Source organism: Rhincodon typus, chromosome 3, assembly GCF_021869965.1.
Source record: "Rhincodon typus isolate 14 chromosome 3, sRhiTyp1.1, whole genome shotgun sequence".
In the NCBI taxonomy this organism is placed as follows: domain Eukaryota; kingdom Metazoa; phylum Chordata; class Chondrichthyes; order Orectolobiformes; family Rhincodontidae; genus Rhincodon; species Rhincodon typus.
In genome coordinates, this window is record NC_063334.1 from 2,068,165 (window position 1) to 2,094,760 (window position 26,596).

The 26,596-nt window shown below is 40.4% G+C and overlaps 1 protein-coding gene across 3 annotated transcripts in view; it reads left to right on the forward strand.

The window, feature by feature from the left end:
• The window catches only part of tmod1 (tropomodulin 1), an 87,168-nt gene that overhangs the window by 54,497 nt on the left and 6,075 nt on the right, over positions 1–26,596 (forward strand). For all 3 annotated transcript variants that reach the window (XM_048593202.1, XM_048593196.1, XM_020528406.2), the window contains exons 5-9: positions 11,171–11,260; positions 12,833–12,963; positions 17,806–17,913; positions 24,382–24,525; positions 24,814–24,958. In XM_048593202.1, the coding sequence (XP_048449159.1) occupies positions 11,171–11,260; positions 12,833–12,963; positions 17,806–17,913; positions 24,382–24,525; positions 24,814–24,958 (618 nt within the window). The remainder of the gene's footprint in view (positions 1–11,170; positions 11,261–12,832; positions 12,964–17,805; positions 17,914–24,381; positions 24,526–24,813; positions 24,959–26,596) is intronic.

The following is a 26,596-nucleotide window of genomic DNA, read 5'->3' on the forward strand; positions in this document are numbered from 1 at the left end:
ACCAACAGGAACGTGTGACTGTGCCTGCTGGATACTGTGAGACTGTACCAACAGGAATGTGTGACTGTGCCTGCTTGACACTGTGAGACTGTACCAACAGGAATGTGTGACTCTGTCTGCTGGACACTGTGAGACTGTACCAACAGGAATGTGTGACTGTACCTGCTGGACACTGCGAGACTGTGCCAACAGGAATGTGTGACTGTGCCTGCTGGACACTGTGAGACTGTGCCAACAGGAATGTGTGACTGTGCCTGCTGGACAATGTGAGACTGTGCCAACAGGAATGTGTGACTGTGCCTGCTTGACACTGCGAGACTGTACCAACAGGAATTTGTGGCTGTTCCTACTGGACAATGCGAGACTGTACCAACAGGAATGTGTGACTGTCCCTGCTGGAATGTGTGACTGTCCCTGCTGGAATGTGTGATTGTCCCTGCTGGACACTGCGAGACTGTACCAACAGGAATGTGTGACTGTGCCTGCTTGACACTGCGAGACTGTATCAACAGGAACGTGTGACTGTGCCTGCTGGACACTGTGAGACTATAGCAACAGGAATGTATGACTGTGCCTGCTTGACACTGTGTGACTGTACCAACAGTAATGTGTGACTGTGCCTGCTGGACACTGTGAGACTGTAGCAATAGGAATGTGTGACTGTGCCTGCTGGACACTACGAGACTGTACCAATAGGAATGTGTGACTGTGCCTGCTGGACAATGCGAGACTGTACCAACAGGAATGTGTGACTGTGCCCGCTGGACAATGAGAGACTGTACCAACAGGAATGTGTGACTGTTCCTGCTAGAGAATGCGAGACTGTACCAACAGGAATGTGTGACTGTGCCTGCTGGACACTGTGAGACTGTACCAACAGGAAGGTGTGACTGTGCCTGCTCGACACTGTGTGACTGTACCAACAGGAATGTGTGACTGTGCCTGCTCGACACTGTGTGACTGTACCAACAGAAATGTGTGACTGTGCCTGCTCGACACTGTGTGACTGTACCAACAGGAATGTGTGACTGTGCCTGCTGGAGAATGCGAGATTAGAGTTGGCTGTGCTCCTGTTTAAATGAACGTATTCTGGGCTGGCTTCTTGCTGTTGGAAAGTGCTGCTGCCTGATCAACAGACAGAAGTTTTGTTCTGAGATTCTTCTGTTTAGTTTTCAATTTGATTCTGCTTTTTGATCTCCCTGCTGAGAATATTGATGCTGCTGCATGTTGGATAAAGTTTGCCTGTGCTACTTTATTGGTAGAGTAAGCATGAGTGTGAAATTAGCACGGAGAGGAGGTTAACCCTCCATATTTTTATTGCGTGCAGCATCTTGTTACCTCAGGAGAATGTCTTGCAGTTTGAGTATGCTGAATAATTACTATTACAGACATTTCCATCCATGACAGAAGTGGTTAGGAGTCCTTGCAGTGTTACTAAGAATACTTTTCCCAGTTGTGTCCCTACTTCTCCCCATTTCTGACAGCAATGACTGGATGTGACTCTGCAGTCCTTGAGTACCTGATGCAGATGGGCTATTCCATATGGAGGATAATGTAGTCAAACCCACCCCTGTTTCCATCTAAATCAAACACACTTCTCAGACAATGTTCCATGGTTCAGACTAGGATCAGAAAGCCTGAATGATAGTTTCCCCTGCCTATTGTATTGAAAATTGCAGGCAGTAGTTTTGTCAGTGTAAGATTGGCTGATTTAATGTAGACCAATTCAGGCCTGAATTCATCTAACCTGTACAACTTAGTATCAAAGAAGATAGTCCTTTTACTTCCTAAGATTGTGAAGGTGCTTCTATCTGGTTTAACTAACAAAACCATGCAGTTGTTTTTGTATCTTCACATCCTGGACCATGCTGTGAAGTAGCAGAAAGGTTCAGAAACTGATGAGCTGTAACATGGAGGATTCTTCTCTAGCTGCGACGATCCTTATACCAGCCATAAGGGTGGTTAGCACTATGCAATGGGAGGACATTGTAAAGCCCCAAAGCATAAACAATGAAAGGAGCCACCCATTGCCACCTGGGAGGAGCATCCTGCTCAATTCAGAACATAGAACTAAGGGCATCGTCTGAGAATTAGGGTCTGATCATTCAGGAGAAATGTTGGGAAGCACTTCTACACAGAAAGAGTGGTAGATGTTTGGAAGTCTCTTCCACAAACGGCAGTGGGTACTGGATCAGTTCTTAATTTTAAATCCAACGTAGATAATTTTTCTTAAGCAGATGTATTAAGCGATATGAGCCAAGGGTCAGTGTATGGAGTTAGGCCACAGATGAGCATGACCTCATTGATTGATGGAGCAGGCCTGAGGGAGTGAATAGCCTACTCCTGTTCCCATGTTCCTGGGTTCCTGAAGCTGTAGGAACAGAATTCCATGGAATTAGGCAGACTCCAGAGGTCTTTAAAGTGACAGTTGAGACATGAGTGTGAAATCCTTGTGATCCTGTTTTTGTTGATAGCGGCGTAAATCACATAAACAGAAAGCCTGAACTCAGGACCACTTGAAATTACTGTTAAGTTCAAACAGATCCCATTTTTGTTGTGCAAAGACTGTTAACATGCATTGTGGGAGTGATGAATTGATGGAAGAGATGTAAACATTCTTGAAGGGAAGATCGGGTCTGTTTAAGTGTCATGATCAGAAGAGATTTAATTCCACAGCCCTAGAGAAACAAAGGGGGAGCTATAATGCTGCCAAAAGTTGAAGCAAAAAAGACAGAGACAGTGCTTAAAATTAAAGGGGTGTCCCATTAAAGATAGAAATTAGAAGAATTTTCTTTCTGTCAGAGGATCATTAGTCTGTAGAATTCTCTTCCTCAGACAGTAGTGGAGACTGGCCATTGAATATTTTTAAGGCTGAGTCAGCTAGACTCCTGACTGACAAAGGGAGTCAAAAGTTATCTGGTTAGACTGGAAAGGGCAGTTGAAACCAAAATTTGATCTTATCAAATGTACTACAGGCTTGAAGAGCTGAAAGATCTATTCCTGTTCCTAACTGGGATATTTGCTTGTATGTATGTTTAAAAGCTCCAAAAACAGAAGGACTGAGTTCATGTTTGTGATTGACAGTTCTAAGAGGCTATTAAAGGATTAACTGCCTCTGATGTTTTTACTGATTAGATGTTTGTTTGTTTTTATACCAGAATGTCCACCTGAGAGTGTTTAAAATCTTTGAATGGGATTCAAGAATAAACAGTTTATTTTTACAATATCAAACATGTATGAATGAGAGCTCTATTATGTTATTAAAGTTGAATTTTTTCATCGCCACATGTCTCCTGAGATCTGCCTGTAGCGGATACTGGGTCGTGGAGGCGGTGGGATGTGAGGGATGAGGAAAAAGCTGCCCAACAATGTTTTGTAAAACGGGGCTGATCTCAGAAAAATGAGTTGGGCCTTCTAACCAGCTTGCCTCGACACTCGTCTGCCTCCCTGACTGCCCCCTGAGGCATCAGGCTTGAATCCCTCTGCCCTCACCCTGAGCATTTGCTTTTGATAGGAGACCATTACAGCAAGGCGTGACTGCCATGTCAGGAAATCACCGAAAGCCTGGCCCCTTGACTGTATTTGCAAGGACTATCTGGAGCAGGTTTGCAATTGCTATCTTTGAGCCTAAAGCTTGGTGCATTCAGATATTGTTAGACCAATGCCATTGCCACTGAAGGAATTCATGGGCTTTACCCATTCTTCAGTGTACTTTGATCAGGGCATTGTGACAAAATTAATCAGTTATTTTCCTAGATAGAAGATGTTTGATACGCTTGTCTTTATTGATCCGTGCATTGCGTATGGAGTGGGAGGTCATGTTGCGGCTGTACAGGACATTGGTTAGGCCACTTTTGGAGTATTGCATGCAATTTTGGTCTCCCTGCTAAAGGAAAGAAGTTGTGAAACTTGAAAGGGTCCAGAAAAGATTCACAAGGATGTTTCCAGGGTTGGAGGGTTTGAGTTATTGGGAGAGGCTAAATAGGCTGGGGCTATTTTCCCTGGATCATTGGAGGCTGAGGGGTGACCTTATAGAGGTTTATAAAATCACGAGGGGTATGGATAGGGTGAATAGACAAGTCTTTTTTCCCAGTGTAGGGGAGTTCAAAACTGGAGGGCGTAGGTTTAAGGTGAGTGGGGTAAGATATAAATAGGATAAATGGATAGGGTAAATAGACAAGGTCCTTTCCCTGGAGTGGGGGAGTCCAAGACTAGGGAGCATAGGTTAAGATGAGAAGGGAAGGATTGAAAAGGAACCTGAGGGGCAACTTTTTCACGCAGATGGTGGTGCCTGTATGGAATGAGCTGCCGGAGGAGGTGGTGGAGGCTGGTACAAATACAACATTTAAGAGGCATCTGGATGGGTATATGGATAGGAAGGGTTTAGAGGGATATGGGCCAAATGCTGGCAAATGGGACTAGATTAACGTAGAATATCTGGACAAGTTGAACCGAAGGGTCTGTTTCCGTGCTGTACATCTGTATGACTCTATGACCATGACTCTAACTTTAATGCTACAACATTGCAAAGTTTGCTGAACTGGATGATAATGAGGGTAAGAATCTCAGGGGAAAGAAATACTAGGCAGAGTTCTCACTCGCTCATACTGGATTGCTAGCCTCGAGTTAGGATCAGTCGGTCTGTGACCATGCAGTGGTCGATTGATCTTCCAACACTCAGCACCTAAGCTCAGAAATGTAAGATAGCTATTTATGGAAAGCTTTGGCAGAATCGTCCATCAGGAATAACATGGGTCACAGTCTGTCAGTGTCCATATCAGTGCCTGTAAGTAGAATTATTTTAACATTGAGTTGAGTTAATATCTGGAGAAAATACTTAAAGTAGCATAGAGCCCTCTTCAAAACTTTGTCTCTAAATCAGCAAGTGTTTAGAATCCTTGATACACGTCATGGAAATATTTGTGCTATCTTCAATAAATCATCAACAAATGTTTGCAGTTGTAATTCCCACCCGAATATAGGCCTTGGCTCAATTAGTATTTCGATGCTTCTGAATAAAAATGTTGTGTGTTCAGACCACACTCCTGAATGTGAGCACTCAACATAGGTTAGTGAAAAGATGCAGCGCCAAGGGATTGCTGCACATCTCTTTCTGATGTTGACACTCAGTTGAGGCCACACCTACATGTTCTGGTGGATGGAAAAGGTTTGAGGAGAAGCACAGGGTTCTGGTGGTGTAGCGGCCAACATTCTTCTCTCAAACGACACCAATAAATTCAGATAATCTGACTGATTGTTTATCTCATTTGCCAACTGTTGGAGTTTGCTCTGAGTACATTGGTTGCTGTTTGCAAAATAGCATTGACTGAACATTAAATAAAGATTTCATTGGTCTTAAACCTCTTTGGCCTGTCCTGATGAAAAAGTGCAAGTGTTGGTTCCTTCTTGTTTTACATGATTATTGGTTTAACTAGAGCCAAAAGAAAGAAAACAAGTACGATTTTAAAATCTGACATTTCGGGCCTAGACGCTTCTTCAGAAGGAGGGTCTGAAGAAGGGTCCAGGCCCAAAACGTTCCTGCTCCTGTGATGCTGCTTGGCCTGCTGTGTTCATCCGGCTCTACACCTTGTTATCTCAGATTCTCCAGCATCTGCAGTTCCTACTATCTCTGAAACAATTTTAAAATCTATTGCTCATACATAGTAAGGTGCAATAGTTGATTAATTTAAAACAATAGAAAATGTCTGTACTGATAATCGATTTAATTATGCCATGCTGTTTTGAATAGAATCGTGTCAATAATCCATATATCATTAGTGGGATTATTGCTGAATGCAACCCCATGTCATTTCAGGCTTAGAAAGATCAGCTGTACTCGACATAAGTACAATGGCGACAAGAGCAGGTCAGATGCTGGGAATACTGCAGCAAGTACTCACCTCCTGACTCCCCAAAGCCTGTCCACCACCTACAAGGCACAAGTCAGGAGTGCGATGGGATACTCCCCACTTGCCTGGATGGGTGCAGCCCCAACAACACTCAAGAAGCTTGACACCATCCAGGACAAAGCAGCCGGCTTGATTGGCACCACATCCACAAGGATTCACTCCCTCCACCACCGACGCTCAGTAACAGCAGTGTGTCTACATGATGCACTGCAGAAATTCACCAAAGATCCTCAGACAGCACCTTCCAAACCCACAACCACTTCCATCTAGAAGGGCAAGGGCAGCAGATATATGGGAACACCAGCACCTGCAACTTCCCCTCCAAGTCACTCACCATTCTGACTTGGATATATATCATCGTGCCATCACTGTCGCTGGTTCAAAATCTTGGAATTCCCTCCCTAAGGGCATTGTGGGTCAACCCAGAGCACATGGACTTTGGAAGTTCAAGGTGGCAGCTCAATCCCACCATCTTCTCAGGAACAGTTAGGGATGGGCAATAAATGCTGGCCAACCAGTGATGCCCACATTCCATCAGTGAATAGAAAAAAGCTAAACATTTGTCTATCATCTCTGAGGTTGAAAAGCAGAAAATGCATTGAATTATAGATCAGTTTTGAAGCTGAATTAAGTCTGAATCTTGGATGCCAGAGTTTTCTTGTTTCACCTTTATTAAACGCAGCATGAAGACAATTACACAAATGGATTACAAACACAGTTAGACACACTTCATATTTCACTATCTATGAGGCACCTCTTTAGGGTGTTACACTGAAAGTGGAACGCCACAGTTTGGACATCTTTTTGACAAGTCTCTTGTTCTAATTTATTGGCTCCCTCTTGCTGGATTATCTCATATAGAGATTCCTCTCCTTACTTTTTCTTTATACCAGGATATATCTTTCACCATGAATGTCTTCCTGTGTTTACCTAGCTTGTTTGAAAGTTTCTTTTACCATACATGTTTCAACGAATTTTCTTATGTCCACTTTAGTCATGTCCAAGGAATATCAATTTCTTTCAATAAGGATAAATCAAATGATGAATAGGTTTAAATTTCGGCTTTAGACACTATCAGCAACATGCCTGTAAATTGGGTTTAGAATGATTCCTGTATGGAAAAGTGCTTACATTGCTAATTAAAGCAATTTGTATATTGCCAAATGCACACTATTTGTCATGAACCAAAGCAGTTAGGCAGAGTTTTCAAATATAAGAACCAGACCATTCTGAACCATAGAATCTTATTACACACTGAGAATATTTTGAAACATTAGCAACAACACCAAGTCCCATTAATCCATCATGTCTGTTTGCTGGCCTGTATTGCCTCCTAGTCTGGCAGCAACAACTTTTAAGTTATCTGCTTTATTTTCAAATCCCTCCTCAGTCAGCTCATTCCTTATTTCTATCACTTTCTCCAATCTTATAAACCTTCCTCCATTCAATTTTGACTTTGTATGTCCCTTAATACGATTGCTTCATCATTGGTTTGCTGTGCCTTTATCTGCCTAATTTCTAAGCTCTGAAATTCCCTTCCTAAATATTTTTAACCCCCGAATCTCTGTCTTCATTTAAGACACACCATAAGCTGTCTTTGACCAAGCTTTTGATTTCCTGCCTGAATATCTTCATCAACTTCTGTGAAGTACAGATACTTTACTGAACTAAACACGGAATAGAAATACAAGTGTTGTAGAATGACAAAGGAAACAGGCATGTAGTAAAAGTATCACCTCCAAGTTCCCTTCTGAGTCACACACCATCCTGATTTGAGCAAACCTTTCCTCCCTTATTATTGAGTTAAAATCCTCAAGGTTCCTAAGTAACAGATTTGCTGGATTACATTCACATGATGGAAGATCACATGGGAGGCACTGCCATAGTGGTATTGTCATTGGATTAGTAATCTTGAGATCCAGATACCGCTCTGGGAACTTGGGTTTGGATGTTACCATACCAGATGGAGTTAAATGTCTAATGAGGACCATGAATCGATTGGCATGAAAACCCATCTGGTTCACTGATGTCCTTTAGAAAAGGTCTTGGGCCATCCTTACCTGGTCTGGCATAAGACCATAAGAAAGAGGAACAGGAGTAGGCTGCTCGGCCCCTCGAGCCTGTTCCACAATTCAATAGGATCACGGCTGATCCGACATTCCTCACATCCACTTTCCTGCCTTTTTCCCATAGCCCTTAATTCCCCGACTGATCAAGAGCCTCTCTATCTCAGCCTCAAATATACACAAGGACTCCCACAACTCTCTGTGGCAAGGAGTTTCAAAGACTCTCAACTCTCTGAGAGAAGAAATTCCTTCTCATCTCAGTCTTCAATTGGTACCCCTTTGTTCTGAGACTATGCCCTCTGGTCCTAGACTCTCCCATGAAGGGAAACATCCTCCCAGCTTGTACCCTGCCCAGCCTCTTAAGAATCCTACATGTTTCAACAAATTACCTCTCATTCTCCTAAATTCCAGTGATTAGAGTCCCAGCCTACATGTGACTCCAGACCCACAGCAATGTGGTTGATTTAACTGCACATTGAAATAGCTGAGCAAGCCAATCAGTTGTATGACATTTCTAAATAGAAACCTAAAAGAATAAAATTAGCTCAGGCACCAGATTTGACGAACTTGGCTCTGCTGGTCCTGCAAAGTTTTTCTTACTAACATCTGGGACCAGTGCCAACTTCGGAGAGCTTCCCCACAGACTAACTGAGGTAACGTAGGATTTTGTAAGTATGACAATGTCCCAGACCCCACCATCACCACCCCTGGGCATGTCCTGTCCCATCAGCAGAGGTGGTGGCACAGTGGCATACAGTTGGGAGTCGCCCTGGGAGTCCTCAACATTGACCCTGGTCACCGGGAAATCTTGTGGCGCCCAGGTCAAATAGGGGCAAGAAAATCTCTTGCTAATTCTCCTCCTCCCCCATCAGCTGGTGAATCAGTGTACCTACGTGTTGAACCCCACGTGGAGGAGGCACTGAGGATGCACAATGTACTCCAGTTGGGAACTTTAATGGCCATCAACAAGAGTGGCTCACTGCAGCACTATTGGCTGAGCTGGTGGAGTTCGAAAGGACAGTGTCAGACAGGGTCTGCAGCAGATGGTGAGGGAACAACATATTTGATCTCATCCTCACCAATCTGCTGCCCACAGATGCATCTATCCATGACAGTGTCCGTAAGAGTGACACTGCACTGTCCTTATGGATATCCTGAATTCACATGGGGAATATTGTCGTTTATGTTGTGTGGCACTACTACAATACTAAATGGGACAAATGTCGAACACATCTAGCGTTTACAGACAGAATCATAGAATTAGTGCATTTTACATCTCTGAGCATTTTACCTTAGTGCCAATCTCCTGCCTTTCCCCCATAACCCAGCACATGTTTCTCTTTCAATAATCATCCAGTGCCCTCTGGAATGCTACAGCCTCTACCATAATTCTAAACAGTAATTCCAGACCCTAACAACTCACTGTGCAAAAAAGATATTTCTCACCTCACATTTTCTTCTTTTGCAAAACACTTTAAACTATGCACCCTGATTCCCGACCAATTTATTAGTGGGAACAATGCCACCTCTCCAGTCTGTCCAGGCCACTCATGATTCTGAAAATCTCTATCAAATCTCCACATACTTTTTCCCAGTCTGAGGAAAGCTGTCTAAACTTCCCTAGGTTTTCCTCAAAACTGAAGCAACTTATCCCTGGAAATATGTTCTGCTCTCTCTGATACATTCACATTCTTCCTAAAGTGTGGCATCCAGAATTGTACACCAGCTGAAGTCTGATCAGTGCCTTATATAAGTTCGTCATAACCTCATTGCTTTTGTATTCTGAGATTCTATAGATGAAGCCTGGAATACCTAGCACTTTATTAACAAAAAGCCCTCCCTATCTGTCTGGCCATGCTTAATGACTTACATACACAGATACATGTACATATACACCTAGATATCTCTGCTGCTGCAGCAAACTCTTTTATACCCTTTAGTTTATATAAGAACATAAGAAATAGAAGCAGGAGTAGGCCATCTGGCCCATTGAGTCTGCTCTGCCATTCAGTAACATCATAGCTGATCTTTTCGTGGACTCAGCTCCACTCTCCTACCCACTCACCATGACCCTTAATTCCTTTACCATTCAAAATCTATCTATCCTTCTTTCCTCGTTCTCTGCACCAAAGCGTATCACCTCACAATTCTCCACATTAAACTTAATGTGCCAAATATCTGCCCATTCCACCAAAATGTCAATTTTTTTTGAAGTTCAACACAATCCTCCTTACAGGTGACAATTCTCCCGTGTGTTGTGACATCCACAAACTTTGACATTTTCCCATGCACATAATATATATAGATATGCAAAAAGGAAAAGCAAGTGTCCAATACTGACCCCTCGGATCTCCATTACAAACTTCTTCTGATCTGAAAAGTACCCTTTAACCATTATTCCATTTCCAATCACTCAGGCAATTTTGTACCCATGTTGCTACCATCCCTCTTATTCCATGACCTGTAATTTTCATCCATGAAGCACTGTGGGCCATCAACAGCAGCAGAATTGAACACAACACAACCTGCAACCTTATAGCCTGGAATATCCCATCTTTACTATTCCATGAAGGCAAGGGAACAACCCTAGTTCATAGAGAATGCAAGAGGGCACACCAGGAGTAGCACCAGGCATACCTAACAATGAAGCATTAACCCAGTTGAAGCTACAAAATAGGACTACTTGTGTGCCAAACAGCATAAATAGTGATAGAGAGAGCTAAGCAATTCCACGACCATTGGATCAGATCTAAGCTCTGCAGCCCTGCCACATCTGGTGGTGAACGGTAGTGGATAATTAAACAACTCACTAGAGGAGGAGGATCCACAAATATCGCCATCCTCAACAATGGAAGAGCCCAGCACATCAGTGCAAAAGATAAGGCCGAACATTTGTAACCATCTTTACCCAAAGTGCTGAGTGGATAATCCATCTTGACTTCCTCTAAAGGTCCCCAGCATCACAGATACCATTTTTCTGCAAATTTGATTCACTCCACGTGATATCAAGAAATGACTGGAGGCACTGGATACTGCAAAGACTGTGAGCCCCGACAACATTCTGACAATAGTACCGAAGGCATGTGCTCTAGAACTTGCCCTGCCCTGATCAAAGCTGATCCACTATACCTACAACACCGGCATCCACCCAGCAATGTGTCATTAATTTTGTGTGTCTTTTGTTTTTCTTTATAGCTATCCTTGGTATGCACACACTGATGAGTAACCAGCAATATTATGAAGCTCTTGCCAGTAGCACAATTGTTAACAAGGAAGGCCTTAACAGTGAGTAAGATTAACACCATTTTAAAAGCTGGACCATTTTGAATCAGAGGCCCAAATGATTAATTCTGTGTTAGTGATAAATATGATTCTGTTTTTTTTTCAATACAATGCAAGTTCAAAATGCAATAGTCTCTTTTATGCATTTGGATCTATAATTGTATCTAAGCTTATGTGGTTACTAAAGTATTTAAGGTTGACTGACCATGCATTTAAGATGCATTAGCTTTATCCCATAATCAGATTGGTAGGGATTCTAAGTCCTCGTCCAAGCACATTTCAGAGTTGAGCTGCTTGCGCTCAGAAGGGAAAGTTGGGGATTAGTGAGGTAGTGACTGTCTCACCAACATTCCTGGATTTAGTTTAGATGGGGAGGCAATGGCCTAGTAGTATTATCGCTAGACTGTAAATTCAGAGCCCCAGATAACATTCTGGGGACCTGGGTTCAAATCCCGCCACGGCAGATGGTGAAATTTGAATTCAATAAAAATATCTGGAATTAAGAGTCTAATGATGACCATGAATCCATTGCCGATTGTTGGAAAAACCCATCTGGTTCACTAATGTCCTTTAGGGAAGGAAACTGCCATCCTTACCTGGTCTGGCCTACATGTGACTCCAGACCCAAAGCAATGTGATTGATTCTTAACTGCCCTGTGGGAAATTAGGGATGGGAAATAAATGCTGCCTGGTCAGTGATGCCCTCATGCAGTAAATGAATAAAAAAGAAGTTGCAAAATGGTGTTATAAGGGTGAGTTAGTACGATTGTTTGTCAACATTCCTGGTTATGACATAAGTCCTGGTTGGTAACATGCAGAATTATACTAGAATAGAATATCCATTATTGTCATATGTACTCCAGCACAGGAGTACAGTAAGAAGTTTTTACATGGTTGCCTTTAACGGCGCCATCTTCGGTACAAGTATCTAGGTACAAAGCTTACAGAGTAAAAATAAAGTGTTGTTACAAAGTAAAAAATAACATACATTAGCATGAAACAGAACATTTTACTTGTGGTTGGTTGGCTCGCCGAGCTGGTTCGTTGTTCCGCAGACATTTCATTACCCTGCTGGGTAACATCATCAGTGCAGCCTCTTGTGTTTTCCTGCCTGTTATTTAAACTCTGGAGTCCGTTGTTCTGGATTACCTCACTTCCGGTTTTCCTTCGCAATGGAGTGTATATGGGGTTGAGCTCTATGAGCTTATTGATGTGTTTATAGAACTCGACCTCATATACACGCCACTGCGAAGGAAAACTGGAAGCGAGGTAATCCAGCTCAACGGACTCCAGAGTTTAAAAATCAAGGCGGGAAAACACAACAGCACTTCATCAGAGGCTGCACTGATGATGTTACCCGGCAGAGTAATGAAACGTCTGTGGAACAACGAACCAGCTCGGCGAGCCAACCAACCACAACATCCACAACCTGAGCTACAAATCTACTCTAAAACCTTAAACATTTTACTTAGGTTATTGAACTTCCATAAAGCATTAATGGTGAGCAGGTTTATGTTGGAAGTGATGATTTTGCAGTCCGCCCTTGTTAACACTCAGCTTGCCTTCCTTGTGCAGGTGTAATCCAACCCACTCAATATAAGCCAGTTCCAGATGAGCTGCCAAACTCTACAGATGTGGAAGAAACCCTAAAGCAAGTTGAGGAAAATGACCCTGAGCTTGAGGAGATAAATCTCAATAATATAAAGGTGATTGCGGACACTCATTGTTCTTCCCTCGTCTGATTTGCCAGAATTTTCTTCCACATAATTGATAAACAAAGGAGGGAATTCCAAGTATGAGAAAAATGTCACACACCTATGTGAGGCATTTTGAATGCTTGAGATAACAAAGTAAAACAAAAAACATGGGGAAATTGTCATGGCAAGAACCAAATTCATGTTAACTATGTACCTGGGATGTTCGATTAATTAATTAGATTTTAGTTTTATTTAGTTTTGTTCCATCATCACACGTACACTTTTTAAAGCAGCATCCATTAACACAGGAAATGTGAAAAGGAATTATCGTAGGAAATTCATTGAATCTGCCCATCAATTTTACCTCAAATTGCTAATATTTTTCGATGACAAAAATGTGTGCTAATCTCAGATTTGAAATGAAAAAGTTTGTGAAGTTCTAAACTTCTACCACGCTTTGTGTATGATGCGTTTTCTAATTTTATTCTTTAAATATCTGACTCTACTTCTTAGCCTATGCCTCCTCAGTGTTAGTTTCCCCAACCACTGGAAAATGTTTCTATCCATCTATTTCTCCTAATATCTTGAACATTTTAATCTATTTGGTCAGAGTCTAGGAATCCTGCAGCAAGTAATTCACCTCCTGACTCCCCAGAGCCTACCCACCATCTACAAGGCACAAGTCAGGAGTGTAATGGAATACTCCGCACTTGCACCTAGACCAGCACTCAAGAAGCTTGATACCATCCAAGACAAGGCTGCCTGCTTGATTGACAAACATTCATTCCCTCCACCACCTCAAAAATTAATTCCCTTCCCCACCAACGCTCAGAAGCAGCAATGTGTACTATCTACAGGATGCACTGCAGAAATTCCCCAAAGATCATTAGACCTTACAAACCCATGGCTGCTACCATCTAGAAGGGCAAGGGCAGCAGATACATGGAAACATTACCTGCAAGATCCCCTCTAAGCCACTCACCATCCTGACTTGGAAAAGTTTGACTGTTCCATCAGTGTCATTGGGTCAGACTCCTGGATTTTCCTCTCTTACAGTATTGTGGTTCAAGAAAGCAACTCTTCTCAAGGGCACCCAGGGATAGGCAATAAATGTTGGCCCAGCCCTAGGTGCCCACATCCAATGAAATAATAATACTTGTAAATATCTCGCAATCTTCTAATGTTCAGGAACGCACTCCTGATTTTGTAAACTCCCCTTGTAATGTAACCCTTGGAGTTCAGGTATGATTCTATGATTCTATTAAAGGTGTACTTGTCTCCCGCTAAAGCCAATTTGTCTTTATAAGCTCACAGTACTCCAACTGTGGCCTAACAGAGCATTGCATGGCTGTGGCATAACTTCTAACCCTCTGACATTCTTTTCAGCTTGATATAAAAAATCAGCATTCCTTTGGTCTTTTTGATTATTTTATGTCGTTTCTTCATGCCATTTTAACCTATATACCTAAACTTTAAGCCTCCACTGTGAGTCCATTAAAGTGTTACTGTGCATATATTTAACAAACTGAAGATGAAGATTCCACAAAAGTAAATTGTCATATCAGCTTTAATACTTTGAAGTTGTATGGACTACTGGGTTATATTTTCTGGACAGGTGATATTTTCATTTATGAGTTTGTAGCTTCAGGACAGCATCCTTTCTGGGTCATTTTTTGGAATATGCCCAATTATTAGCTCCCCACCCCGCTCCCCGCCGATCCACTATCCAGTTTAAGATGAAGGGCACATTAAGGAGGGAGGGAGGGTTAGTCAGCACACTGCCTTTCTTCACTGCAGATATATGTCAGTGTGCTGCTGAGATGAAAACCTCCATAGAGCAGAATCGTTGAAGGAAAAAGCCAAAGGCAATCATCCATGAACCCCAAGCACTGACCAAGAAAGCAATCTCCAGGAACCGCTCTTCCCATGGCAAATGTCTGCCCACAGGTGCCCTCAGGCTTGCCATCTGCACCATGAGGCAGTCAGGTTACATCTTTCTGTAATGCCACTTTCATGTCCCTGATGCTGCTGCTGCCTCTGAGGATCTGAGTGAGCTTAGGGCATGTGTGCGAAGCTGTCAAAATTACATTGCTGTTAGGAAATTTGCAACTAATTGCTCACTTAACAAGTTTAATTGCCTTCTCACTATACCAGGCAGTTTGCTGTGATCACGCAGAAGCTGCCTCCAGGATTAACAAAAGGAAGTGGTATGCTCACTTCCAAATTTCCAAGGGATTATTATTGTCTGAAGACTTTCATTATTTAGTGAATTAGTGTGTTCGCACAATTGTTGATTCACAAGCAAATTACAATTGCCACTTATAGTTAATGATATTGTTAATCAGTTTCTTTCATGCATGAAGAAAGTTCAGTATACAATCTCTTAACTAGCATGATGGTATGTCACAGTTTATATGTGAAGCAGCAGAATAGTAAATGTAGAGACATCTGCAGTCTTTCGTTTCTGCAATAAATTTGAATTAAAACCAACAATTGATGCAAATACTCAGCAGGCCAGACAGCATCAACAGTGAGATAAGCAAAGCTGATCCTACTATCTCTTCGTTAGGCAATTGACCAGAAAATTAACTCTGTTCCTCTTCACACAGATGCTGATTAACCTCCAGTGGATTTCAACATTTTCTGTTTTTATTAATTAACTATAGAGATTTTTTTTTGTTTTTATTGTTTTTGTACTTACTATTTGACCTCAGTACTGAGAAAAAGTAACATATTTCCAGTTTCAGCCATCTAAAGTTAGTTTTCTTTTCAATTCATTAATGACGTATGTGCTAGGCCAATGTTTATTACAATCCTTACTTGCCCTGGAGAAGGTGGTGGTGAGCAGTTGTTTTAAACTGCTGCTGCCTCTGGGTGTGTATATGTGTTAAAGATTAACTATGTCTGTGAAATTATGAATGAAAGTTACCTTGTCAGTAGCCTTATATCCTTGACTTTTGCAAGAACAAATGGGTTAACAATTTTTCTTTATTCCTTCGTGGGATGTGCTCATTACTGGCAAGGCCAGCATTTGTTGGCCATTTTTAATTGCATGTTGAACTGAGCCACATTGTAGTAGATCTGGACTTAAATATAGGCCAGACCAGCTGAGGATAGCAGATGTCCTATCCAGCATATACTTGTGATCTGGATGGATTTTGACGGCAAATCATAATGATTTTATCATAACCATTATCGAAACTAGTGTTATGGACAAGGGAGAGAGGTAGATTGAATGTGTTTTATTCTTCAGTCTTTCCCTCCATAAGAAGAAGTCAGAGTCATAGAGTCATACAGCGCAGAAACAGAATCTTCGATCCAACCAATCCGTGCCAACCATGTTCCCAAACTAAACTAGTCCCATCTGCCTGCACTTGGCCCATATCCCTCCAAACATTTCTTATTCATGAACCTATCCAATTGTCTTTTAAATGTTGTCAACATACCTACAACTACCACTCCGGAAGTTCATTCCACGCACAAACCACTCTCTGTGTAAAAAAATTGCACCCCATGTCTTTTTTAAATCTTTCTCCTCTTACCTTAAATATTGTAGTCAACTTCCATCATGTGATTGGCAGTGGCCAAGCAAAGTCTGTTTTACAATTAAATACCTCAGTATAGCTTATGGTCTCGTTCAGCCCCTGTGGACCTGGCACTGGTATATTCCTGACTTATTCATTGAATTCATATTTCATCAGTTGCTATGGTGGGATTTGAACCCAGGCTCCCCCCCACCGAAGCATTAATGTCGGCCTCTGGAATGCTAGTCCAGTGAGCTTATCACTTCACAACCACTTCCCCTCTGTATGCCCTCAGTGCTTCACTGGAGTGCCAGCCTTCACCTTTTGCACTCAAGAACACTGTTTAAAACTAGTGCATTGTCTTTTCTGTGGGGAATATTGTTGGTTAGCTCAGTTGGTTGGATAGCTGGCTTGTATTGCAGTGTAATATCACCAGAGTAGGTTGAATTCCCACACCAGCTGAGGTTATCCTGAACACTCCCAATGCCTGAGATTTGGTGACCATTATATTAGGCCACTGCCACTCTAATATTGTCATTCTCTAATAAGAGGGCAATCCCTTGGGACTGTAGTGGCTTTGCTTACATATTTTACAAGACTACTTCATTTTGATGGTACATGGAAGACAATTTTCAGGCCTTTGTTATTCAGGCTGAGTTGATAGGTCAAAAGTGATGAAAAGGGATAGTTTATCACAATTACATAGTATATAACCTGTGACTTTGACTCAGCTTATTTCACGGCTGACAGATTCTAACACCTGATTAGAGGGTCTCAAACACAGGGTTGACAACATCTTATGACATGGTTGAGGAATTTAGAGAGGAGATGGAGTTTTAAAAAATACACAGGGCTGCCACCAGCTTTAGTGCCTTACTTGAAGCTTTAATAGTGACATTCTGTTTGAAGTTGCATGTAACACTACCTCCATACATAAAAATTCTGGGGATCAATTAGAATTCCAAAGGAAAGATGTAAACAAAAACAAGTAAACGCTAAAAACAATATCTTGATTAAGAATTTGTCATTTTTGCAAGTGAATGGTTTAGCAGCTGAATCAGGGTTCAAATGGGACAAGTTCAGTTTTGGAAACCTGGTCAGCATGGACAAGTTGGGCTGAAGAGCCTGTTTCTGTGCTGTATGACCCTATTAATTTATGACTGTATAACCCTGAAGTTTAAGATTTGATTACGTGGTCCATGGCAGTGAAGAAGGAAAATATTATGAAACAGTGAAATTGGTAAGATTTAAACACTGTTAAAAAAAAGTGATCAGCATTGAAACCCAATATTTTTAAATGAAAATTATTTCATTTACATGTTTCTAGAACATTCCCCTTGCCACTCTGAAAGCATATGCTGAAGCTTTGAAGAATAATACACATGTGAAGAAATTCAGTATTGTAGGAACTCGAAGTAATGATCCTGTTGCTATTGTAAGTATTGCATGTTGGATTGATTTATTGTGATCATTAGTTGTGATTATTGAAAAAGTGCATTCGTGTGTATAGATTGTAGTTTTGTCTTAGTCTTAAACAATAGCTGATAATATGGCACCAATTTGGGAAGTATAGTTGATACTGATGAAAACTGTGATTAAAAAAAACAAGTGATGTTTAAAAGAAAACTTAGAGAATGTGACTTGTAAATGTAAAACAAATTCCAATATAAATAAGTGTGAAGTGATGTATTTTGGTCTGAGGTATAAAATGGCCACTTACTCATGGTATAAACTGGGTAGAGAATCAGTAGGATCTATAGAGGTGGATGACCAAATCATTAAAAGTAACAATATAGACTAACATAATCCAAAACTACAAAGAAAGCACTGGAGTTCATTTCCAGAAGAATAATATTCAAAAGCAGAGAGATTATGCTGAACTCACATTGGGCCTTAGTTTTGCCTGATCCAAGATTTCTGTGCCCAGTTTTTGGTCTTTGTATTAAATTGGAGAAGGTAGGAAAAGGATTTACAAAATAATACTGTAACTAAGAGTTTCTGCCTACTGTTTATCTGGGACTCTCATCCAGATAGAAAAAGTCTGCTGCATGACCTGATAGAGATCTTTAAAGTTCTAAAAAGGTCTGATGAGGTAGCTATAAGAAGAGATGTTTCCCTTGTCGGGTTGCAAAACTAGGGAACATAAATATAGTAAAATGAATAAGGAAATTTGAAGAAATGTCTTTACTCAGACAGTGATTGGAAATGTGGAATTTGCCAACTCTTGGGGTGGTTGGGTTCAATAGTATTCATGCATTGAAGAGAAGCCAGAGAAGTATATGAGAGAGAAAGGAAGAAAAGGAAATTGAATTGTTGAATTGTGATGAAGTAGGGCGGGTGGATCCTCATATTGAGAATGAAAAATATATATGTTTCTACACTATAAAGCTTAAAAATATTTGTGACACATATAATTTGTGATTATTTTGTAAAATTTTGGAATTTAATTTTAGAGCCAATCTGAAAGTTTACTAATGCTGATTAGTTATAGAATTAATCACAGATACAAATACATTTTCAGGAGTTTTACGGAATTTATTTAAGTTTGTCATATCAAGTACAAAATAAAGAATACTAAATAAAAGCAATAGTTTTGCAGTCCATCTACTTTGGGATGCAGTTCATGACATAGTTTGACTGGGCACAGATCTCTTGTGCTGTTCTGTTGACTGAAGTTTTTCTGTCTTTGGTCCAGCTTTTTGTGCATTGAATTATTCAAACCTAGGCCTTGTTAAACTCCACCCCCAGCCACTATCCACTGTGCATCATCAAAAGCTTCCTGAACTCTAATTAGCTTATTAGTGTGTACACAGTTCATCGTTAATCTTGGTTTGCCCACTTCCTGATTGATTTCTTTAAAATTATTGGCATCTCAATGATATTACTTCCTCTTGCCTCCTGCATCATTCTTTCACATGTCAATCAGTTTGTAAGATTATCCCTTTTATGATAGCTTGTCCTTCTTACTTTACTTAGATCTTTACCAAGGTAAGATGGCTGCGGTGAAGCTATTTGTGTACTTGCCTACAGAACACAATGTCACCACCCAGTAATGAACTATCACCCAAATTTACCAATTGATACATCGAAGGAAATCAAAACAAAACAACTACAAGACTCACTTCGGAACTGAAATGTGAAGTAATATATTTGCATACACTTACACACATATATCTGTATATAAGATATAAGGAAAGCCATGAACCAAAACATAGCTGTGTCTTTAAGTTAAAGTTACATCCTTTTCAAAAGCATTTTCACATTTGTCAGTCTTAGTTACATTCACTTGACTCATAGAGCAGCAAGGAAATCATAGACCTTACTTTTGACAAGCTTTATATCCTATAGAAATTATGTTACAACTAACCACAATTAAACAGAATATAATTTAATTTTTCAGTTGTTTAGTTCAGTCAAAATGACTAATTATTTAAAAAAAAACACAATCCTCCGCTATATTACTCACAGATTAGATCAAATATCTCAACCAAAAACAATTACACACATTCAGACACATGCAGTGTGCACCATCATCCATAATGTATCTGTAAAGTTTTATGTGTGTACTTTGTTATCTTTAGCCATCATAAACTTCTTTCTATATTCATACTGGAAACTGAAAATATAAACAGAAAATGCTGGGAACACTTAGTAGTTCCTGTGGAAAGAGAATTATCATTTTGGGTCTAACCCCTTCCATCAGAACCTTCAGGATACTGACCTAAAAATTTAACTCTGTTTCTTTGATTAACGATGCTGCTTGACCTGCTGAGTATTTCCAGAATTTTCTGTTTATATTTCAGGTTTCCAGCTTCCCCAGTATTTCGCCTTTGTATAATAGAAATGGGTAATGTAAACTCCTCACATTGTAATAACATTCACCTGTCAGTGGGGGCACCACCCCTCAATTTCACCCAACTCAACCTCCTGCACTTGCAAGGCAACTCTTCAAATGCTTCAACCTATTCAACTTGCCGCATTGCTGTAAGTTTGCTATTTAACTGTTAATACCATTAAAGTGTACAAAAATAAGGGCAGAATGTATGACCTTAAAATGCCGACTGTATAACGTCAGAGCAGAGTGGTACAATAAGCTTTGGCTCTCGCACTTTCATCAGAATAGGCCTTTCAGCACCTTGAGCCTGTTCTGCCATTCAGTAAGATCATGGCTGATCTCTGACATAACTCCCTACACCTGCTATTGGCCCATATCCCCTACCATCACTGCTTAGCAAAAATTTACCTATCTGAGATTTAAAATTAACAACCAATCCAGCATCTACTGCCATTTGTGGAAAGAGTTCCAAACATCTACCACCTTTTGTGTGTAGAAGTGCTTCCTAACATCTCTCCTGAATGGTCTGGCCCTAATTCTCAGACTATACCCCTAGATCTAGAATCCCCAACCAGTGGAGATAGTTTATCTTTATCTACCCTGTCTTTGCTTGCCAAAATCTTGAAGACTTTGATCAGATCACCTTTTAACATTATAAATTCTAGAGAAAACAGGCCTGATTCGTATGATCTCTCCTCATAACTTAACCCCTGAAGTACAGGTATGATTCTTGTAAACCTGCGTTGTGCTCCTTCCAAGGTCAATATATCCTTCCTAAGAGGTGGTGCCCATAGCAGCTCACTGTACCCAAGTGGAGTCTAACCAGGGCTTTGTATAATTGCAAAATAACTTCTACATCCTTGTACTCCAGTCCTCTCGGTATAAAGGCCAGCATTCCATTCACTTTCTTGATTATTTTCCGCACCTGTTTGTGACATTTTAAAGATCTATTCACCTCAACACCTAAGTCTGTTTGGACATCTGGAAAGTACCCTGAAGTATCCCTTTTGGTCCAAAATGTATATCCTCACAGTTGCTGATATTGAACTCTATCTGCCACAGTTGTGTCCATTCACCTAGTCTATCAATATCCCTTTGTAATTTTATGCTATCATTGACACTGTCTACAATGCTGTCAATTTGTATCACCAACTTTGTGTCATCACTGTTTCGTAAAAATACATGAACAAAATAAAGCACAGCTAAGAGAATATCAAGATTCGACAATATGATGAAAGACAGGATAAATTATAAATGAGTTAGTGGAAATAAAGCTGCGTCAATAAAGTGTGTGCGAGAGGATTGCTTGAAGTATGGTAAATTTACTGAAAAATGACTAGTGAGTAGAAACAAGAAGTGATGGTTACAGAAAATAACCAGTGTATTGCTGGGAATTCCTCCCCAGCTAGGATATATTCAGAATTTCTGTAGTAGAATCAGCGAATGATTACAGTACAGATGGACGCTATTGAGATGTTATAGTGCAGGTTGGCTCTCTGCAAGAACACTTGTGCTAGTCTCACTCCCCAACCCTTTCCCCACAGCTCTGCAATATTCTTCTGTTCGCACACCTGTCCAATTCTCTTTTTAGTTGAATCTAGCTATAGCATTCTTTTAGGCAGTGAATTCCAGATCCATTCCATATACTGTACAGAAAGGTTTTTTCTGTATGTCACCTTTAATTTTTTTTTGCTCATTACCTTAAATCTGTGTCCTCTGGTTCTGAATCCTTATGTCAATTAGAATAATTTCTGTCTACCAACACTTCGTAGTTCCCTAATGATTTTGAACTGATGAGCACGATTTACATAAGAACATAAGAACTACGAGCAGGAGTAGGCCATCCGGCCCCTCGAGCCTGCCCCGCCATTTAATAAGGTCATGGCTGATCTTTTTGAGACTCAGCTCCACTTACCCACCCACTCACCATAACCCTTAATTCCTTTACTGTTCAAAAATTTATCTAGCCTTGCCTTAAAAACATTCAGCGAGGTAGCTTCAACCGCTTCACTGGGCAGGGAATTCCACAGATTCACAACCCTTTGGGTGAAGAAGTTCCTCCTGACCTCAGTCCTACATCTGCTTCCCTTTATTTTGAGGCGATGCCCTCTAGTCCTAGTTTCACCTGCTAGTGGAAACAACCTCCCTGCCTCCACCTTATCTATTCCCTTCATAATCTTATGTTTCTATAAGATCTCCCCTCATTCTTCTAAATTCCAATGAGTATAATCCCAGTCTACTCAGTCTCTCCTCATAATCCAACCCTCTCAACTCTGGAATCAACCCAGTGAATCTCCTCTGCACTGCCTCCAGTGCTAGTATATCTCTTCTCAAGTAAGGAGACCAAAACTGCACACAGTACTCCAGGTGTGGCCTCACCAGGACCCTATACAGCTGCAGCATAGCCTCCCTGTTTTTAAAATCCATCCCTCTAGCAATGGCAGACAAAATTCCATTTGTCTTTTTAATTACCTGCTGCACCTGCAATCCTACTTTTAGCGATTCATGCACAAGGACACCCAAGTCCCTCTGCACAGCAGCGTGCTGCAATTTTTTACCATTTAAAACATAGTCCATTTTCTTGTTATTCCTACCAAAATGGATTTGCTGAGCAGGAAGTTAAATCTCCTATTTAATTTCTCTTCTTCAAGGAGAACAAGCCGAGTTTTTCTAATTTTGAGGCTCTTCATTCCTGACTATATTCCCGAAAATCTTTTCTGCTCCCTTTCTAAAACTTTCATCCCTTTCCTTCAATGTCCAGAATTGAAACAATACTCTAGTTGACACCTCTTCAGTGTTTTAAAGAGATTGTTTCTCACAGCTTTGCTTTATTTCTCCATGTCTCTATTTATAATCCAGGATCTCATTTTCAACCTTTCGTGACTGGAGTTCATCAATTAGTACAAAGAATTCCTTTGGCCCTGCATTCCCTATAGTATTACAGCCTTTATTTTCACTCTCCTCGCTCTTCCTAACAAAATGTATAACTTCACACTTTTGCATTAAATTTCATCTGCCACATCACCCATTCAAGTAATTTACTCATATCCTCTTAAAATCTCCTCCTTGCAGTTCACAGTACTTGCAAACCTTTTTGTCATTTGCACATTTTGGAACTGTGCCCTGTATACCCAGGTCCAGGTCAAAAATAGTTATGGATCTACTACCAACTCTTAGGAAACTCCTCTGTAAATAGTGGGAGACTAAAACTAGGCTTCATTGTTTAAGAATAAGATGTCTTGCTTTTAAGTAAGAGACTAGGAGAACTTATTTTTTCTAAGAGGCTCTATAGTGTCTAAAATTCTCTTTTCCAGAAGGTGATGGAGTCTGGGTCTTTAAATTTATTCAAGGCGGAGTTAAATATATTTTTGATGGACAAATGAATCAAGAATTTTAGGGTGCAGATATGAAAGTGGAGCTGAGACCATGTTGAGATTATTGAATGATGGTAGAGGCCTGAAGGGCCACACGACTTCCTCCTGCTCTAAAGTCCTATTTTCCTTTCCCTTCCATTAGCCCAAAGAACAACCACTTACCATTACTCTATGTTTCCTGGACAGTCAATCAACTTTGTACCCATGCTATCATTGTCCTTTAACAGATCCATGCTAGTGTTCCATAATTAATTCAAACTTGCCCAAGTGACTATATCACTGGGAACTCTTTTCAACCAGAATATTGCTGGAAGCTGCCCTCCAACTAAAATATCACTGGGAATTCTCCAAAGAGAATATCTTTAGGAATATCTCTCCAACCAATATATCATCAAAATTTTATATATTAGTGCATTGATATTACAGCAATAAAGCTCCTGTTCACAATGAACAACTTCTACAAAAATACTTTTCAGTGTCAGATAAGATGTAAGCAATGGTTTACAATTAATGCTCAGCATTGGTTAAAGACCAATACTAAAAAAAAGCTTAGAAAAGTTCATCCTAACAACTCTATTCAAAGAAATGAACAAGATACGTGAACGGGAGATTTTCTTCCATGTCTTCTTCTTCAACTAAATCTCAATCCTTCTTATTCCTTGATATTTTTGTGTGTACTTTGCTCCTTTTCAAGGCGTTTGCAGAAATGCTGAAAGTTAACAAAACGTTGAAAAGTTTGAATGTGGAGTCCAATTTTATCACTGGCAATGGAATCCTGGCTCTAGTGAAAGCTCTCCAGTACAATAACACATTGCTTGAACTTAAAATTGATAATCAGGTAAGATGAGTATTTTCCTGTTATAGTATGGCTTTGGAAGCATTTTAGCTCTTTGCACAGCAAATTTCTTGTTGCTATGAAAAGCATTCAGAGCCTCATTGGAGGTAGAAATCCTTTCATTGAACACTCCGAAACTGTGCACCGTCCTGTTGCTTATTTAGGGAAATAGTTTTGTGACTCCTGGCACTCTTTGTCTGTGATGGTCCTGTCAAGGTCTTCCTACATTAAAGGTGTGATATCAATGCAAGTTTTTCTCATCCAAGATGTATTTCCTTCTTTTATTGACAGTGTCAGCAGCTGGGTAATAAAGTGGAAATGGAAATTGCAAATATGTTGGAACAAAATCCAACCCTGTTGAAGTTTGGCTATCATTTTACTCAGCAAGGTCCAAGGCTTCGGGCATCCAATGCAGTGATGAGCAACAATGACCTTGGTAAGGAAACTGCCACTGTTTACATTATGACTTCTCAGAAATATTCAAAATATGTTGTGTTTATTTTTTGTGAAAGATTTACAAATTATTATGCAATTTAGTATCTGGATCATGTAATGTAACAATGTAAAGTACCAAAGAATTTTAGAATAATGTGAGCCATTTGCAAACTGGAATCAGCAGAGATTTAATATTTCCTTTATAAAAAGTTTTTCAAAATGTAAAGATAGAATCACTACAGTGTAGAGACAGGCCCTTCAGCCCAACAAGTCCACACCGACCCTCAAAGAACATGCCACCCAAACCCATCCCCCATAACCCACCTAATCTACACATCGCTGAACACTATCAGCAATTTAGCATGGCCAATCCACCTACCCTGCACATCTTAGGACTGTGGGAGGAAACCGGACCACCCAGAGGAAACCCACGCAGACACGGGGAGAATGTGCAAACTCCACACAGACAGTCGCCCGAGGATGGAATTGAACTCGGGTTCCTGGTGCTGTGAGGCAGCAGTGCTAACCACTGAGCCACAATTCATATTTTCACTATGAAAAATTGAAATTAATCTGTTACTTTAATGATCCAGATACTATCAATGTAAATTGTCATTCAAACAATTTAAAAATACATTAATATTGCATTGTTAAGACACTGAAAAGTATCTCAGTTTTCTTTCAATAGAATTCACCCTGTTACCATTCAAATACGACTGATAATAGTTACCTTGTGATTGATACCAATAATCATCATGGTGACAAAGTTTGAAAGTTTATGGAATGCAGATCTCCACCTAGGGTTCCTCTCCTGGTGAATTCCAAATCTTGACTGCGCTGCGATGGGAATTACTGAGCAGAGCACAGACAAGAAGGAAGAGGAAAGAGTCACAATGAGAGTTACTGTAAAAACAAACTGTCAGAACTCTTTGGTAACCATCTGGGAGTCTTCAGCTTGTCTTCTCTAACATGATCAATGTTTGGCACAGGGAATCTTCAAACAGCAACAACACATGCATTTGTATCATACCTTAAACACAGAGAGATATTGTAGAGGAAAGAAATGAACACCAAATGTAATTGGGAAGACGAGAGAGGCGACCAAAAGTATAATTCAATAGGTTGATTCGAGAAGGTTTTTAAAAGTCAGAAGACTGGAATTAGAATAGGAAAGGAGTTTCATAGAATAAATCCGCATCAGCTGAAAGCTGAAGCAAAAATTAATTGACTGAAAAGAACTAGAGAAGCAATTAAATGTGATTAGTGCGTGTTAAAGAGAATTTTCATTTAACATGCCGTTTGAGAAAGTTTCATTCACTACAATATCAGATAGTGATAGAGCCCGGACGGTCATCTTAGGGTCACGTCTACAACTCATCCTCTTGGTGTGCTTGTGGGTCTTAGTACTTTTCAGTGGAATAGTATTGTCAAACATTCACTACTAGATGTAGTGTGCAGCTGGAAGAATGCATTAGTACAATGTAAGTGAATACCAGCTGAATTAAACACAATGTGAAGATTTTCATTAGTCTAATGCTATATGTGGAAATTTCAAAGTTGCACACCTTTGGAAAGAAATGTTTCCACAGGTTACTAAATCATTTCTACTATTTCAAAACTTACTTGATCTAAGTAATAT